Source organism: Cryptotermes secundus, unplaced genomic scaffold (genome assembly GCF_002891405.2).
Source record: "Cryptotermes secundus unplaced genomic scaffold, Csec_1.0 scaffold2547, whole genome shotgun sequence".
NCBI classification, from domain to species: Eukaryota; Metazoa; Arthropoda; class Insecta; order Blattodea; family Kalotermitidae; genus Cryptotermes; species Cryptotermes secundus.
The window spans coordinates 18,103-37,738 of NW_019726300.1; the positions used below are offsets into that span (position 1 = coordinate 18,103).

The 19,636-nt window shown below is 40.4% G+C and overlaps 2 protein-coding genes across 14 annotated transcripts in view; one reads left to right on the forward strand and one right to left on the reverse strand.

Annotated features, from left to right (window-relative positions):
• The window catches only part of LOC111864195, a 25,711-nt gene extending 16,583 nt beyond the window's left edge, over positions 1–9,128 (reverse strand). For 3 of the 10 annotated variants that reach the window (XM_023851263.2, XM_023851265.1, XM_023851264.1), the window contains exons 1-2: positions 8,918–9,128; positions 6,617–6,787 (exon numbers count right to left, since the gene is read on the reverse strand). In XM_023851263.2, the coding sequence (XP_023707031.1) occupies positions 6,617–6,787; positions 8,918–9,042 (296 nt within the window). In that variant the 5' untranslated portion in view covers positions 9,043–9,128. The other 7 variants (XM_023851267.2, XR_002842750.2, XM_023851268.2 and 4 more) reach the window with 7 other exon arrangements.
• Positions 9,129–9,490: 362 nt separating this feature from the next.
• LOC111864193 (serine/threonine-protein kinase PRP4 homolog) overlaps positions 9,491–19,636 on the forward strand; it is a 49,975-nt gene continuing 39,829 nt past the window's right edge. For 3 of the 4 annotated variants that reach the window (XR_002842747.2, XM_023851261.2, XM_023851260.2), the window contains exons 1-3: positions 9,492–9,593; positions 18,016–18,183; positions 18,266–18,707. Coding sequence is in view for 3 of the 4 variants with exons in the window: in XM_023851261.2 (XP_023707029.1) it covers positions 9,589–9,593; positions 18,016–18,183; positions 18,266–18,707 (615 nt within the window). In the remaining variant the exon portion in view is untranslated. Of the gene's footprint in view, positions 9,594–9,681; positions 9,756–18,015; positions 18,184–18,265; positions 18,708–19,636 lie in introns of all 4 variants that reach the window. The other variant, XM_023851262.2, reaches the window with a different exon arrangement.

Consider the following 19,636-nt stretch of genomic DNA (forward strand, 5'->3'; position numbering starts at 1 on the left):
TATGGGGCTGAAACATGGACACTTAGGGCAGTAGATCAGAAACATCTGGAAAGTTTCGAAATGTGGTGTTGGAGAAGGATGGAGAAGATCAGTTGGACCGATTATGTGAGAAATGAAGAAGTGTTAATTAGAGTCAGTGAGCAGAGGAATATCCTACACGAAATAAGAAAATGGAAGGCTAATTGGATGGGTCATGTTTTACGCACAAACTGCCTTCTAAAAGAAGTTATTGAAGGAAAGATAGACGAGGAAGAAGATGTAAGAAGATGCTGGATGACCTTGGGGACAGAAGAGGATACTGTCATTTGAAGGAGAAAGCTCTAGATCGCATTAAGTGGAGGAATTGTTTTGGAAGAGACTGTGGACCTGTCGTCTGACAGATTACTGATGATGATGATACACCTAACACGTAACAATTTGGTGTCAGAATTGGTTACGAACTTACACACACGAAAAAGACATGGAGTCACAGCAGATGTTTGAACTCCTGCCGAAGGAGATATAGAGACATGCAGGAAATGAGGGAGACAGACAAAGATGATTTCATGGCAAAATTAGACATCAACCAAGAAAAAGCAGATGTCATGCTGACAAAATTAGACGCCAACCAAGAAAAGGCGGCGGCTGACAAAGAAGAAATGGAGGCTGTTGCGCCGCAATTTTGAGACTAGAAATCAAAATGCATTGCCTAAATGTTTCAAGACTTGAGAAAAGCGTTGTACAGCAATCGAGCAAAGATGACAACACATGGACTAGGGATCTAGGTTAAGAATGTTGATGATCAGCATTTATGCGTAATCGCATAAGTAGAAAGCTCCGCTAACTGGGCCACTGGAGTATAATAATATTATGAAATACGCAGTGATGAGGTACCACGGGCCCACCCACTACCGTAGGGGTAGCCAATGAAAAACCCTCCACCCCGAAATTTAGAACAAAGAGAGTAGTTAACCTCCCTCTTTTGCCAACCACAGAGTCGGCAAGTTAATGGTATAAATTGCTGAATTAATGAGACTTATTAATGAGATCTGATCAAAAAAAATGTAATATTCAGTTGTCAGCCGGAGGCTCTATTTGAGATGGGTCTTACGAGTGGTGGAATCTAGCCTGCGTCTCTTTACTCATATAAGCCATGCTGTTAAACATTATGGTTGATAAAAGTGTTGTGGTAAAATGTTGAAAGCAAACTCCAGTGTGCCAGCGAGCCCTTAGGGGAGAATAATAGAAATCATGTAACAAGTAACAGGCAAGGGTTAGTGTGGTAAATATGGTTGTCATTATAGTGTATTATGATTACTGGTAGTATGCGGAGCACGCATATTTGTTGTTCACAGTGGCGACCATGGATTTTGTGATAAATATACGTAGGCTTTTAGTATGTATAACCTTATGGGCAGATTATTTTAAGGGTGAAACTTACGATAGGATAGTGTAGTAGTATGTAATGAGTAGCAGGGAATTGAAAACGGAAAGAGGATCTCATTGAACGATGTATACTTGCATATCCTCATTAGTCGAAACAGAGAGAGAGAGAGAGAGAGAGAGGCTCAAGCCCTACCCCCCCAAAGGGGAGAACATGAGGAAGCATAGCATGAAAGTAAAGACACTATGTAGTCCCGACTGAAGGTCGGCAGTGTTCATACTGTAAATAGGATTGTAAATAAGAGTGTAAATAGACAGGGTAATTAGAGTAGGATGTACCGGGATTGTGATTTACTTCCCCGAATCAACCTTTCCACGACCGATCCCAAGCGATCCTGACCCAAGCGAGGGCAGAACTGACACAGGCAGGCAACAGCCACTGAATGCAACGACAGTTAAGGGTGAGGGACTAGAAATGGACAGGGATAGTAGGCACCTGCCTCGCAAGCAGTGCTTGGTAGCCTTTTTATCAATTCCCCCCTTAAGCCGTAATAAGCGGTAACAGTGGCGGGCTACCTCCACCCACCCGTCACTAAGACATAATTGGCGACAGCAGTGAGATATCCTATCCACCCCTGTCGTACAGGATAATATAGAGTGTGACAGTCGATGGGTAGAGGCGGGTCAGACCTGACATAATAGAGGCTGATATAAAAGGGTGGCGAGAAAAGATTTTCGCAGAAATGGAAGCGATCAAAGCAAGGACGAAAGTCATGCGAGAAAATATGGGCACCAGCCACAAGGAGATGGTTGCCGAAAGCAAACCTGAAATGGACGTAAAGACGATAGCCTGCCGAGAAACGATGGAGGCACGTCTAGAAGAAGAAGAAGAAGAGCCGACCTCACTGGACAGAGAGCCAAAGGAACTGACCCGAGGAGATTGTGGATCCCGGATGAACTTGGCTGCCTCCTGCAGGAAGGTGTCCTGCCGTGCAACTGAGGCACAGCGCAAGAGGAACATCTTCAGGAAATCTTGGACCCAAAGAAGTAACGGCAACCATGAGGAAGATTACGCGCTGTGCAGGACACAAGCGTATGGAACAAAACAAGAATAAGGTCGCACCGAAAATCACCAAGAAACGGACATTCGGGAAAAGACGGTGGAAAGGTCCGGAATGAAACACTGGCATAAGGGACCGAGGCCTGAGACAGCAAATACAAGGCAGAAAGGAAGTGAAGAACCTAGGCGGCGGACAGCCGCGATATCCGAAGAAAATAGACCTGAAGAAGGTACAAATGGAAAGCAAGAGAAATTTTGACATTAATTTCACGAAAACTACAAGACTGGAGATCGCCAAGCGAATGGTCAGATCTACTGTTGGGTTAACGAAAGTCAAGAATTTGACCTTGTGGAGGGGTCGACCCACTCTGAAATGGAAAAGGAAACAAGGAATAGAGGAGGTACCAGTAATGTAAAAACACTGGCCTCTCCGGCATGAATGACCAACGAACAAATGTGAGACGACGGAATCAACAACCGCTGGACTATGGAGCTGCTCAGGATGGGCACCTTGAAAAAATAGGTCAGAGGTTGCTCCCCGAAAACGAACACCAACGGGAAGAAAAACGAACGGGGATGTACCGTTAAGCTGTTCAGGATGAACAACCTTTAGAAGGGAGCAGCACAACGCGCGGTAGACACCCCCCTCCAGCGGTGACGTAACAGCATCGGAGCAACTGCCACTGCTACGGTAACAGGCCAGTCAACACTCCGTCCCCTCCCCCGCGGTGACATAACAGCACTTCCCACAGTGACGTAATAGGGGACACCGCGGTTACTACGCAGCAATAAACAACTCAGCAGCATTCCCCAGCAATGCCTGTAAACGCAACATTACGCAGCAGTGGTAGCTATCACGTAACTGTTTTCTGTGTTGTCAGTGCGGAAGCTACATAACAGTATTTGTCAGAGAGAGGGAGTAACCCATCAGTTGGAGTCTAGCATTCGCTGGAGTGAGTTTAGGTCCATTGTTATTGAGTTGTATCGAGTGAATGGCAGTGATTCCAGCAGAAGTAATTGAGATACTGCTGATGGCAGTAATTGTGTAATTATGAAGTGTATAAGTGTAAGAGCAAATGTGGAATAAATTCGCTATATTCAAGATGGTGTGAAGTTATCTGTCACGTTATACACCTAACACGTGAAAATATTATTAATTTGCTATCTATGTTAATTGCTGAATAGAAGTTTTGCTATGCTTACTACTGTCCCTCTAAAGAAAACTTGTACAGTGTATAGAAAGGATGATCTAGTTGCCTTTGGAATTAAGAGAATCAGGTGGTTGTACAGCCTTTAAACATAAGTTAAAAGTTGATGTGCTATAATTCAGCACATTAAAATCATCTTTCCTTCTAGTATTATATTCATATAAATCTACATTTCTCATAGAGTATAAATTATATTTCTGAAAATAGCACAACACCTCAAAGATATACAAGGAGGTAACAGTTAAAATCTTTAATTCTTTAAAATACAAGGTGCGGCAATAAAGAAACCGGATTACTTTTATGACTCATTTCCGGCCACGTTGATGATGAAGAGGAGGGTAGGGCATTGACCCTTGGACTTCCCTCTACCGTCACACAAAGTTTCATTCACGCGCATCGCGTAGTCTGGCCGCGACCATTGTTAGAAGCAGATCGTGTGTCTGAGCTCCGTCGGAATAATGCTGAGTGCTAATGTAGAACAATGTGTTAACATCAAATTCCTCACAAAACTTGGAAAATCTGCCACTGAAACTTACAGTTTGTTGACAGAAGTATATGGTGATCAGTGTCTCTCTCACACGCAAGTTTTCGAGTGGTTTAAGAAGTTTATGGAGGGTAGGAAAAACGTCGGGAACGATCCAAAATCGGGCCGTCCTTGCACTGCGAAAACTCCAGAGAATGTGGAGAAGGTCGCTAGAATTGTTCGTCGAATGAGCATTCGAGCAATTTCTGAACTTACCAACATCAATAAGGAAAGTGTTAAGACAGATTTTGCACGACGATCTGGGCATGAAAAAGGTGTGTGCTAAAGTGGTGCCAAAAATCCTTACCCCCCAGCAAAAGGAACATCGAGTGAATTGCTGTGTTGACACTCTTGAAAACATTGAAAATGATCCTAATTTCTTCCAAAACGTAATTATGTGTGACGATACTTGGATTCTTCAATATGATCCAGAGATTAAGCGACAATCCATGCATTGGAAGAGCCTCAAATCCCCTAGAAAGAAGAAAACGCGCATAAGCAAGTCCAAATTCAAAGCAATGATGATTTTTTTTCGATATCCGGGGGGTAATCTACATTGATTGGGTGCCTGAAGGTCAGACTGTCAATCAGGTTTATTATAAAAATATTCTGACGACCCTCCGTAAACATGCGCGACGAAGGAGACCAGACATGTGGAAGAATGCCTCATGGGTTCTTCATCACGACAACGCGCTATCTGTGAAGAGGTATTTGGCAAAAAACAACATTCCAGTGACGGAACATCCACCGTATTCTCCAGACCTAGCATCGTGCGACTTTTTCCTCTTCCCGAAAATCAAGTCTGCACTCAAAGGGACCAGGTTCAAGTCCGCGGATGCAGTGAAAGCAAAAGCGACGCAACTCTTGAAGAGTTGCCCTGCAGCACTGCTTCCAACAGTGGAAAATTCGCATGGAGCGGTGTAGGGATCGGGGAGGGGACTACATTGAAGGGGATAACATTTCGATTGTCTGATTTTTTTTTTCAATAAAGGGTTAGAGCATAAATCCGGTTTCTTTATTGCCGCATCTGCATGATTTTCTGGTATTTACACCTTTCATTAAACAAAATTTCCTTTTTTGTATTTTCAGTACTCGACTATTTTTGTTTTCTCCACACCAAAAAATCAAACCATAACTTAGTAAGGATTGAAATTTGGCAAAGTAAATATTCCTGAATATATAGACACTCACTTCATCTTTCAAGAATTTAATAATGTAACATGACTTATTCAATTTTAGACACAAGGACTGAATATGTGAGCTCCATTTTAGATTATGTGTCATATTAATTTTTATATTTCTGAAAGTAATAACTGGCTCAGCCATGTCATACAGTTTACTTAACTGGAATAGCATTGCTCTGGTCTTATCACTATTTATAAGCAGGTTATTTTTTGAAAACCAAGATTCTAGCTGGATCATCACTCTTTTTATTTTTTCATATCTATTACCAGTATATGGGTATCATCTGCAAAAATCTCCATTTGATATGTGATGGGGTAGATCATTTATACAGGAGTGGGCCCAAAAGAGACCCTTGAGGTATTCCAAGTTTTGTATTCCTCAGTGTAGAATTATACCCATTCATAGAATATTTATTGTCATTAGAGGTTATTTTTACATACTGAGAACGCAGTGTGAGATCGGATTTTAACCAAACTTTAATTTTCCCTCTTTTTCCATAATGATCTAATTTTCCAAGAAGTATATCATGATCAATAACATCATTCGTTTTTGTGAGATCAAAGTAATATACCAACTGCAAATGGCCACCTGCCCAGTGCTTCCTGTACATTCCCAATAAAGGACTGACACACAGATATTGTCGATTTATTTTTCTGAAACCCATATTGATTATCCGTTAAAATCTAAAATGTAATAATAAAAGATACCAATCTGTTATATACTATTTTTTAAAAAAATATTTGAGAATATAAATATAACAGATATAGGTCTGTAATTACTAATTTCATGTCTATTACCCTTTTTATAAACAGGCTTAATTTTCACAATTTTCAATAAATCTGGAAATACACCCTGATTTATGGCTTCAGTAAATATGAAATTGTGTTTTTTATATGACTTTACTAGAAAATCAGGGATTTCATCAAATCCTGCAAAGGTTTGCCATTAAATTTGGTTACTACTAAAACTATTCTCCTTCAGAAATCAGAAAAAAATACAGAGTTTGAGTTGCAGTCCACTACTTTTGTAATGATTTACCACTACCTCCTCTCGTCTTTTTCTCCACCAGTTCTGCTGCCTTATAAATAAAATAAAAATTTAATGTACTGCCACCCTCCGAGGGTGAGTTATTTTCTTTAAATTATTTTTCATCGAAATATCCTGGAGGCAACCCCACAGGGTGCAAACAAAGCAGCTAAATCTCCCTTGGGTGTGGCTAGTATGGTTCCCACTGGACTGTAATGGAGCCACAGTGAGCACTGTCCATATTACACTCACCAGTCCATCAACATGGGAGTGCCTCCCTCACCCACATGAATCTCACATGCCACACAGCTCATCTCAAGAAACATAACTTCAGTGTGGTACTCCTTGTAGACTGTATATGGAGGCAGGGCAGGAATTCTCTTCCAAAGACTGCGATCCTGTTGCCAAATGCTGGTTCCTAACCTGTAAGGCATACCTCCCAGTGAAGGGGAAAGGCACAAGGAACCCCTGACCTACATCAATTTTGCCTAAATATCTATATCATTCTATTCACACAGCGATGCCTAGTGAATATCCTACTCAGTAACGAGAAGCTGAGACCCCAGCTCATGCATTCATAGGAGCAAACATTTACACACCAATGCCATGAAGCTTGTCATTATATTCAAATAGAAACGTAATTTAGGGATCTCTATTTACTGCTGACTCGTCATTCTGTTCCCCTGCTTTACGCTGCCTTTTTCCTTATTCTACACACATCTGTTTAGCAGCAAAGTGAACATTCCAAATTCTGTACATCTCAAGTTTTTAGTTATGAACAATGCAAACTGTTCAGTTTAGCAACGAGCTCACTTCAGTAAACAGTTCCTAGTCATGGTTCTGGGGGAGGGTACGGGGTTAGGAACATCAGGACAGCAGGAGAGCGGTGCAAGATGAACAAGAACTGCTGCTGTAGATGTTGTGCATCTCTGGGACCTCCAGGGTGCCCCATGCCACGTTTGAATGACATCACCCATCACTTGGTACAACAGTTCCCTCACTCACCTCTCCAGAACTGTTAACAAACAGTACCAGTTCATCACAACAAGCACCAAGGCTTTCCAGTGCCTTGAAATCAACATACTGTGATGACATGACATTATGAAGCAAGACACCAATGCACACAAAAGCATCACACGTTGCGCTTACTAAACGTAACTCATCAAGTGATATGCAAATTCAAAGTGGCCCTCTGATTGGCAGTTTCCAAACCACATCCCCCCTCACACTGTGGTCTTCTGGATGTGTACCAACATTTCACAGTAACATACTGCCTCCATCTTCAGGGTTGGAACCCACCTACCAGGCTACACAGTGTCTTAACCCAGATGACAATATAAATTCAAAAGCCACTGGTTCGGACACAACACACAACACACACCTTTCCTTCGTGGGCTCCTCAGAGCGGGAGAATTTCGTGTCTCTCCTTCTTCCTCAGGGGAGGGAGCCCAAACCCCTACTTGCATTCTCCTGCAGCTCAAACACATATTTCTTCAATGGTGCATCTCCAGGTTTGCCAACAAATAAGACATTGTACAAAGCCTTCCACAGTCACACTATACTTCATAAAATATGTGTTTGCAGCAAAAAGGCTGCATTATGACATGATGCTCACCTCTGTCATATTGTGCCTCGTGTTTGGGTCACAGTAAGTGTGCGAAGGGGAAGAGATCTCAGATGCTTCTTCCTTGGTAAGAAGCCATACTCCTTGCAGATGACATGCCAACAGCAGGCAAAGAATTCCTGGATTCTCCATGCTTGGTTCACACTGACTTATGTTCTCCACCATACAGAATACAACTTCTTCAGTGGTGTCATCCCATTTCAGAAAGATAACATCAACAAATGTGTAAACATTACTTACTTCTCAATTACAGTCCATCTACTTGTGTTTGCACTATACAGCTCATGCAAGAAAAACCAATTCATGAAGTCCATTATCCAATGAAAATGCAAATCCTGGATTTTTCATTTTTTTTTTTTCCATTTCCACTAATTTACATGCCACAAATCCATTACAAGGTCACAGGACCCAGGATAAAGACAACAGTCGAATATATTCCAATTGGCGAACAACTTACTCCAAACTGAGCATCCACACAGGAACTCCATTCAATCAGTATGCAGGGGGGGAGGGGCGGACTTCACTCCAGCTGCAACTGGGTGGGTACACACTTTTTTCCCTGGGATGCCATCAAACTCCTTTCAACAAATAACAACATCTATAAGTGTACTTTCAATTATTTCACTTACATTAAACTGCCTTATGTGTGTGGGCAGATCAACGTAATGCAAACCACTTATATATCCTTGGAAGGGGGACTAGCATCATTCCTTCTGTTTTCCACGGATGGTAAGGTAGCCACTACAGTCTGACGCTTCATCTAAAGACTCCACTGCACAGCATTCGTCTGATGCGTTGCATAAAGTAACCAAAAAGAAAGTACGTGCTACCTCTGTGAAACTTGGAACTCTGGGTGGAGCACAATCCAAGCCAATAATCTGAACATCGCATCTTAAAAATAAATACCCCAAATAAAGCCTCTTCCTTACCTGTGGCATATTGCTACATGCTTTGAATCTTGCTGATGCCATTGTAGGCAGCACGGAACTTCAGTTTTCCCAGTCTGTTGCAGTTTCAAAAATTTTGTCTTTTTTTTTAGCCCCCAAAAGCTCATCCATCTTTGGCTATAATGGTAACGAATCAAATCGCATTATTTTAGTCAGATGATCCAACGATGATTTCACCAAGCACCAAGGGAAATTAAAGGTCATGCAGAGACAATGTTCTGTGACTTGGACATCTTCAGATTCGACCATCTGTTCATTATCATTCAGCAAGCTTTGGATGCAATAGCGACTTGTAATACTAATACTGTAGCGAGTTTCTCACAAATTACATTAGTTAACTGCTGAATATGCGGTTAGTGATTAGACGTGCAACTCAGGCATCGCAGTCAAAGTGGGTGCAACTCCAATTTTCATTGCTAAAAAAAAAAGTGGAGGTAGACCTTTTTGGAATTTCTAATTAAGCCCGGTAGATGGCAGTGTAGCATAGATTTGTGTGACGTCTTAAGTTACGTTGCCCCAGCAACATTGAGTTACGTATCTGTACGTAATAATCCGTGGTTGATAAGATGGTGGAGCTTGAGGTTTGTGATTAACAAATTTCTTTGTTACCTTAAAACTAACACTTCAGTCGACATATTTGGAAGAATTTCAAAATGGGGTAAGTTTATAATGCTAATATGTGTTGCTGATTGCTTTTAAGTATATTGTAAGTAAATGTATCCTGGTTATAATTGTGTTTGTTACAGTTACGCTTCTGGGCACTTTCCTCAAATTACACAGCATTAGAAGAAAGCAGAGCTCTAAAAGGGCACAATTAAAAGTAAATATAAATCATTCAACACATAGAAGAGGGTTTATTAACAAGACCTTAAGTTCCAACCAATTAGGTTTTCGGGGACTGTAGTACTGAATTAACATGTTTTACGATATCAAACTTGGCCAGTGTATTTCATCTTATGCTAAGATACCCAACCATAGTTTCAAAGAACGAATTATTACTGTGCATTTGAAGTAGCAGACGCTTATTGAATACGTATAGTACGAATTTCTAAACGTACGTACACACACACACACACACACACATACATACACATGAAGTCTGTGTGGTTCTTTGCATGTACTATTATGAAACAAAGGTGACAACACTTTTTATGGATCGCTAATGTTACATTGCCATAATAAAGACAAGGATGTGAATGTGTATTATAGTGGAATATACATTTCTCATTATTAAGGATGTAAAGCGAAAGTTGTCCCTACGCTTAACTAATTAAGCACTATGCCTTGAAGGCATAATAGAGAATGGATGTGTATATCCATGATTTCTTGACCTCGGCACTTAGAGGTGAGTGGTCAGCTTCACGCCCCGGCCGCTTTACCCTCGGGGAAAGAGCCCCCCCATACCCATTGGATTGGAGGGTAGGTGGGCCCCAGAACTGGTCCGGATGACGTGAAGAGGAGAAAATTCTTTACCCGATTTGGACTCTAACTTTGACCTCTCCGTTGTCCAGTCCATAGCCAGTTGATATATTAACTGCCCTTGCCTGGTTATTAGGAAGGATGTAGCTACTTAATACATGAGCTATTCAGAAAGTAACCTCTGGTGAGCTGTTAACAAAACAAATGGAAAAGAAAATTATGAACAAAAAATACATATGTACTTAAACTACTTCTGAATGTAGGCACCAGCAGAATTGAGACATTTATTGTATCGGGGAATAAGTTGTTGTTTGCCTGTGTTGAAGAAGTCTGCCGCCTGTGAACTCAGTCACGTTTTGACATCTTCCATCAACTCATTATTACTGTTGAAGCACCATGATTGCAACGAGTTCTACACGTAGATAAACAGGCGGTAATCGCTCAAAACGAGCTCAGGGCTGGAAGGAGGGTGATCAAACAACCCCTAGTTATGCTCCAACAGTGCCTGAGTGCAGTGGTAAGCTGTATACATACACACGTGTATTGTCATGAAGGAGCGCTATACTGGATGTCATGATTTCATGCCTTGTGTTCTTATTGGCCCTTTGCAGTTTTTTAACGTTTCGCAGTACACTTCTGACATTACTGTGGTCCCTCGTTGCATGAGTTGTACCATCAGCTTGACTTTCCTGTCCTATTCCAGAAAACAGTTGCCATCAGCTTTATGGCAGATGGTGTTTGTTTAAACTGTTTTGGCTTGTTTGTTCAGTGTGTGTGCATCCACAGCTTTGATTTCTTTTCAGTTTCAACATTTACAAATGAAACACAGGTGTCAGTACCTGTTACTCATACAATGTGATTGAGAAATTCAATGCTATCTTTGTGGTATTGCTCTAAAAAATGTCAAAACCAAAGCTATTCTCTGCATTTTGTGCACAGCCATGAGCATTTTTGGAACCCATCTTGCCCAAAACTTGTGATAGCCTAGCCTAACTGTGATCATCTTGTAGAGAAGTATACGTGAAATTTGTGGATATTCATGTGAAAGTTCTGAAATTCTGAAGTGCTGTCTTTCACTCTAAACAAAATCACTCACTATAGATGGCCGAACACTTCGCTCTTCATGGTGAACATTTGGTCGTTCATTATTGAACATTGTACACTATTGTCTTAGAGTTCCTTCACTCATTACATTTTGGCTGTAAATTGTGCATAATTCATGATGGATTTCCACAGCAGTCATGTTTTCAGCATGAAGAAAGTGGATAATAGCATAAATTTCGCAGCTGGCAGATTATCAATTGCAGGACACATTATAACTCACTCTGTAGAGACAAGAACAAACACTATGTGACCGGTTATTTGGTGGTTTACAAGGCAGTGAGTCATGTGTTTCTGCTACATTGCAAATGTGAGCTCTCCCAAGCTCTTACGTCAGTTGCCTGAAATAAATGGAAATTACTTTCTGAATAGCCCTCGTATAAGTGTTAACCTATAATTTTTTTATATAATATCTTTAGATACAAAAACGTGGATCTGTTACAGCAGTTTCACTAATAGCTTGTATTAATTTTCTTGGTATGTAGAGGTTTAATGCTTTTTTCTATCCCTCCATGTGATTTTTTCTTTTTGAAAAAGGGTTAATCTTAGAGCCATCCAATCCGGTCTGCTGCATATGCATTTGTGCAGATGTATCATTCTGAGGTAGGTACTGTAATTTCATCATAGCTGCCTTGAATTGCTGGCACAAAAATTGGTTCCACACTTTTGAGCACATGTGATAATAATTAGTTCTTTTGTCATAAGTAGGCCCCGGATTTTTTGAAAATGCATATGCAAATGCATATTTTGAGGGTTTTTGGTTATTATTGCATATTCTAAACGTAAGAGCATATTTCTGCATATATGTTTGAAATTAAGGATAATTTCAATATTCTCTAACAAAATCGGTTTTGCCTGTGTTTTGGACATCCCTTGCCAGTTGCTATTCTCAACTCTGAGTAAGAGCACTTTTATCACTTACAATACAAGCAGGTAGCTTCGCTATTTCGAAACGGAGGTGGTGAGATTTTCCTGCATTCCATTGACCATGACAGCAGACAGTAGCATCAGAGTGTTGGTCTTGAGAAAAGCCTTTTCAGTCAATACGTTACACTTTTCTTTAATAGTCTGCATCAAAAAAGTGTTTGTGTACTGAAAATGCCTAAAGAAATGTGCAGCAGTAGATATTTAAAAAATCGATCGGTTTCGGGTTTTAGTGACTATTCAGCAGACGGTGTCCTCGGGTACTGTCAAGTTTGCGCAAAGGAAGTAAAATGTGAAAAGAAATTTCAACTTGAACAACACTCAAGAACGACTGCACATATTACGGGAAAGAAGGGGAAGAAGAACGGCACACTACAACAGCTACTTTTTACACAGGTCAAACCCAAGTCCTCTGTTAATACATTTTCAGCCGATCTTTGTAAGGCTTTAGTATGCAGCAACATTTCATGGAATAAATTAAGCAATCCAGTTCTATGATCATTTCTGGATACTTAAAAAAATCCCAGACGAATCAACTCTTAGAAAAAAATATCTACCTTTGCTGTATGAATCTACTCTGGAGTCAGTCCGTTCTGACATCGGAGGGAACTGTGTCTGGATATCGATGGATGAGACAACAGATTTATGTGGCCGATACATAGCAAATTTTGTGGTTGGTAAGCTACATCCAGACGAACCCGGCAAACCTCGTCTTCCTGCTTGCAAAGTACTAGAGAAAACCAACCATAGCACAATAGCAAGATTTGTAAATGATTCTCTGCAACTACTATGGACATCTGAAATTGAGAATAATTGTTGTAAGGTGCTTGTGTTACAGATGGAGCTTTCTATATGTTGAAAGCAGCAAAGGCCTTACAAGTATTTTATCCACATCTTATACACGTAACCTGTTTAGCTCACGGATTACACGGTATTGCAGAAAAAATATCCGCACAGTTTCTAGCTGTTAACGATTTAATTGCAAGTGGAAAAAACTGTCTCTGAAAGCACCAGCTATAGTGTCCAGTTCTACAAAGATTGCTTACCTCAGGTTCCTGTGCCACCTGAAGCTGTCCTAACTAGGTGGGGGACATGGATATCTGCAGTTTCATTTTATCAGGAGAATTTCAATCAAGTAAAAGAAGTGGTTAAAAAAGTTGAAGATGAGCATGCATGTGTCCGTGAAGCAAAAGTGGTGTTTGGATGTGATATTGTTTATCAAGATGTGAATTTTATCCATGCACATTTTTCTACAGTTTCAAAAGCCATTGAGAGTTTAGAATCTTGTGGTGCACTCCTTCTCGACTCACTTGAACTTGTTCACTGAATTCCACTCCAGGCGAAATTGGAGAGAAGATTAAATGGAAGTTATAAATGGTGTTGAATTCGAACGCAGGGCTAAAAAAGATTCAGTCAATTAGTCAGTACTTGAGTGTAATTAGGGTATCTTTGCCAGATGAATGTTCCGAACCTTTGGTGCCATGTATAAATACTGTCCAATCACGTCATTTGATGTAGAAAGATCATTCTCAGCCTATAAACTCATTTTGACGGACAATAGACGTAGTTTATCTCCAGAAAACATTCAAAGACTTCTAGTTGCCTATTGTGATGCTACTTTCTGCAGTGAGTGATACATGTAAATAGGTGAGTGTGAATAAAGTGACCTGTTTCTTAAGTGCATATAGTTTTATTTTTGGTGCATATTTTCTCTCTTTTTAGCGCATATTTTAAGTGTTTTTAGTGCATATTTTAAGTGTTTTTAGCGCATAAAAATCCGAGCCCTAGTCATAAGTTATGTCTCCTGTCATGCAGGAGAAAATATGATTGATGCCTAACACCAAACAGGTTCGCCTGGAGCTGAGAATCTTGACTTGTATTTGAGAGGTGCTTGATTGGATCAGATTGAATCAGACCAGTTTGTAAACTATCCTGACAGGCTTTCTATGGTTTTCCTGAGACCCTTCCAGGAGGTTGAGGCTAGTACTTCATTTAAGTCATGACCACTTCCCCCCAGATCCATTCATATTCATCAGTCATCCTAACATCTAACACTATTTGTCTCAGTACTGAAAACATTGGAGCACGTGGTAGCGTAGTTGGTTGAGGCACTTTGTTACAAGCCGGAAGGTCACGGTTCAATTTCCATTTCCATTTATTTTCACTTCATGGATCCAATCATCTCCCCATAGGGCTGGACATAAAACATGTCACACATTACAAATTCATGATTACTACACATCATACGTCCTTGTTCCAATAAAATATATAAGCAGGCCTCACACAGACAGCACAAGTTGTCAAGACAACAAACCTAGTTCGTGGAAAAACCGCTGTCAGATTCACACCTTGCCATTCCACACACACTAGCCAGCCATATCATCAATACAGTTTCATTATAACATTAAAATTCATAACAAACACAGATGTCATACATACTGTCACACAGCAAGCAAGTCTCAACACTGTATAATACAAGCACACAGACCATTTATTAACTCTTTAACTTTTGAGCCCCTTGCATGGTCAACAAATTTGTCAGTAGAGTAAAATGAGTTACTTTGCAAATAATTTCGTAAAACAAACCTAAATTGGTTTTTATCATTTTTTAAAACAGATATTTGACAGCAGAGTGTTAAATAGCTTGACACCTGAATAATACACTCCCCTCTGATAGGATGATAAATGTGTTGTAGGTATATGAAGGTGGTCATACCTTCTTGTACCAATCATATATACAGAGTTATTAGTCTGAGACTTATCCAGATTATTAGCAACATATGTCATCAATGAGATGAGGTCATTGGATTTTTCAGTTGGCCTGATCCTCCCAGGTGCACTATGTACCTGCAGGCGACTCAGTCTGTAACAGAAATGAGTACCAGGAATCTTCCTGGGGGAGGTAATGGGCTGCTGGCGCATAAGGCTGACAACCTCACTGCTATCTGTGAGCTGATTGTGTAGAAAATGTGGGAGGGTTGAAGTTTAGCAACCCTATGTGCCTCCACGGTCTGTTACAGGGACAGCTTTACCTTTCTTACCTTTACCAAAAAAAGCATTATTAAATAACCCACAATGAGAGAAGTGTGTAATGTGTAGTAATGTGGGCATATTTTGGGACTGCCTCCACATGTCTTCAAATTGCCTATTTTGAAAAAAAATAAATGTTTACATTAAGGAAGAACTGCCAGTGATACAAGCCCTTATAATATCTGATCTTATAGCCTGTTTCTTGTTTTGTGTCTTTCTCATGGTTTCTGTAATAAACCCAACTTTTCTAAGCAAGAATAATTAACTCATCCAGAAAGAGATGAAATAGAATTTGGGAGTGGATGTGTTATGCATCAGGAGTGCCAGAATTACTCAAAATTTATAAATTATACATGGAGGAAGGTGTACAAATTACCAATCTGCAATAGATCTTAAGTTTATAATACGAGGGGAAGTCAATTATCCGCAATGCAGTTTTATTTGTGTTTCTGTTGGCAGCATTGTCATTTTGCGCAGCATTGCCATGAGTGGTTTCCTTGTCATTATTTCTGCGCAGGTTTGATGTTGCTAGGTCAGTTCCATCGTCGCTGCCTTGCCGTTAATCATGGCTGCTCCGCTTTCTGTTTGCACCAAAGAAGAGCAACGTTCAGTGATCCGGTTTTTGTAGTCGGAAGTTGTATCAGGGGCCGCAATCCATCAAGACTTTCAGAACAATACGGGAACAGTGTTTTGCCGCAGTGGAGTGTCTACGAATGGATTGAAAAATTCAAAAATGGTCGCACAAGTGTTACGCATGAGGAAGGAGCCGGATGACCATCCATGGCCACAAATGAGGACAACATTGAGCGTGCACGTGACAGCGTTCTGCCTACAAAATTATCCACAACAGACTTGGGTTTCATAAAGTCTGTGCAAGATGGGTCCCAAAATAACTCACAGTGTTGCATAAACAAACGCGCTTGGACATCTGCCAACAACATTTGGATCACTATGGTAACAAACGTGACGTCTTCTTAGACAGAATCATCACTGGTGACGAAACATGGATCCATCATTGCAAGCCGGAGAGTAAATGGCAGAGTATGGAATGGAAACATCCACAATCGCCCAGCAAGAAAAAGTTCAAAAGCCAACCATCCGCAGGAAAACTGATGCGTACAGTTTTTTGGGACTCACAAGGCCCAGTACTGGAACATTATCAGGAGAGGGGCACAAAAATAAACAGTGCTTGTTACAGTGAGATGCTTAGTGACAGGCTAAAGCCTGCAATTCGAAACAAACGCTGAGGACTACTGTTGAAAGGTGTTGTGTTGTTGCACGACACTGCCCGTCCACATACTGCTGCCTACACTGCTGAAACCCTCCGGAAACTCAAGTTTGATGTAATGGCTCATCCTCCATATAGTCCTGATCTCAGCCCTTCTGACTACCACTTGTTTGGTCCACTCAGAGGCATTAAGGGGCCGTCGATTCACCTCGGACCAAGAAGTGAAGGAAGCGGTGCATGCGTGGCTCACTGCTCAGCTGAAAACCTTATTTTCTGAGGGCATCAGGAAGCTTGTGCAACGATGGACCAAGTGCGTTGAAAAGCAAGGGGACTATGTTGAAAAATGATGTTAATGTAAGTTTTCTATTTGTATTGAATTAAAATTTATAGCTACATTGCGGATAATTATTGACTTACCTACATATAATGTAACGCGTTACCTTACGTCCATCACCACAACAACAACTACAATCAGAATGGACTTCGACAACAACGAATATGTGGAAATAGTAGAGTTCCCGCAGCGACAAATCATAGCAAGGAATTATCGTTGAATAAGAACGGATGAGACGAAACACGTTACTGCTGTAATTTGTAGGGAGTGTTCACGAAGCAACAGATTTCCGAACACGTGAGATCGAACCTTGGTGAGGGGTGCCCTCTACTTAATTTGCAGAACACCTACATAAAGCGAGAGCTACAGACAGCAAAAACACAGTTGGAACCTAGTCGCCATACAAGACAGTTGAAAGATAGCTGCTGCAGAATACAGTTGAAGTGATAACAATTGTAAGGTGTGTAAGATTGAGTGTCCAATAAAGATTCGCTAAATCTGAGGCCCACATAAAGTTATTTGTCATGTGACACACCCAACACGTGACAATATGTTTCCCTTCCCATTTCTGATTGTAGATGAACCAAAAATTCATGTGCCCCTCCTGATTGTAGGCTCAGCACTTCATTAAATATCATTAAAGGGACAGGAAAAGTTGGAGGAATGTTAAATATAATGTGAAGGAGAAACAGAGTGTGTGTTTTCTGTCTGCGCCAGCGGGTTAGCTATCATAGAACGAAGCTTGGTCAGTGAAACAATTATATACAGCCTCAGCATTGAGAAAGTTGACCTAATATATTCAGTATGTTTAATTATTATATGCAGCTGCCCACTGCTGTTACAGACAATAAACTGATGGAGGGAAAGGCGTGAAATATAAATATTCTATGATCAGAATTACATGTTGATTCTACTACCTTGTGTTAATCTTGGAAAATAAAATACGAAAGAATTGCCTGGAATCTTTTCATTCATACAACCTTTATCACTGAAGCAGTTAATTGATAATATTACCGTTTGACCTTAAAATTTTTCCTTTTGTAGTTCTGCAGACTCTGATTCAGAAAATTGTACTGAGATGCTGAAAGACAAGAGAAAGGATGTGAATGAAGATATTTCTAAGAAGAAGAAGAAAAAGAAGCATAAACATCATCATCATCATCACCATCATCATAAACATAAAAAGCACTCTACAACAGACAAACATGAAAGGTTTGTTGTTCGGTTCAAGTTTTGAAGCTAGATAAGTTAACATGTGGGCTGTATGTATGTTATGTTTTATTGTATTTTGTAGGAAAGAGCACAAGAAAAGAAAACACAGAAAAGGGAATGAAAATGGAGATGTTTCCCGTGCGAATGACGGCAAGAAACTTGACAAACCAAAAGAAAATATATCAGTAAAAATTTCGGCTGGAAGCTCAAAAAGGCAAGTAACGGAGGAAGTTAAAGTAAAAAGCAATGAGAAGCACGTAAGCAACTCTAGGGATACCCACAGTTCCGTTGTTTTAAATGGAAGTGGGGCGGTCGTAGGAAGCGAGAATCATAAAGAGGTCCAGAAGTCGCTTACGAAAATTGAACCTGAACAGAAGAACCACGAACCAGCGGAAGCTACAAAGTTCCCTGTTGAAGAATCCTCTGAATCCGAAGTTGATGTTAAAGCCAAGGAAAGTGATTCAGATGTTGATGTAGCTGTCATTGAAGATGACATCGATCTTGAAGATCTCATGCGTCAGAAGGTAAATATGATCATTGTATGGTTCTTAATGTTGCTCAGTCATGTTATGTGTTAAAAATATTCCTAGCTTTGATCTGTGTTTAAAAAAGTATGCTGAGGAGAATGTTTTCACTTGTATGAAATAATAGGAGGTTTGAGAAATTTGCTTTATAACTTGTACTGCACCCCAGATGTTAAAATGATCTGGTCAGGATAGGATGGGTAGGGAATGTAGAATACATAAGAGAAAAGAGCAATACATGCAGAGTTTTGGGTTGTAAACTTAAATAAAGAAACCGGTAGGAAGTCTGGGATGTAGATAGGAAGTTTATATTAAATTGAATGCTGGAGAAGATTGGGGATGTGAACTAGATTTATGTGGGAAAGGGTAAACCATTTGTGTGCTCTTGTGAACCTGGTAAGGGACCTTCAGGTTCCAGTGCTGGGAATTTCTTCAGTGGTTGAGCAATTGTTGGCTTCTCAAGAAGGTCCATGTAGTCAGTGAAAGAACTGCTCACTTGCATAATGATCATGTATATTACAAGAGAGTAATGAGAGATAGTTTAGGATATTGCCAAAAGATGGCAGGAGTATACTTAGTTACATTGTCAACTGGCTTCCCAGGACACCATAACACAAAGCAGGAACCTGTGATGGTGTACCCTGATGGGAGGCCTTCGCAAGTATTATGCAGCCAGTTAGTGGTTGCTCCCGGCCAGTGCAGAGCTGCTGCTCTGTAAATATGTGCAAACAGGAAGTGCAGAGAGCAAGAAAGATATGTACAGTGACTTTGCTGTTTCTCATTCCACACATCACAGAGTAGTTTTCCTTTCAGCCGTGGGCAGTTATATGTTTGTTGGCCTGTAATTCATATGTTGGGGCTGCTCCAGTAGCAGAAGTATGGTGATTAGATATGTGATACTTGTTTTTTTTTTTTTTTTTTTTTTTTTT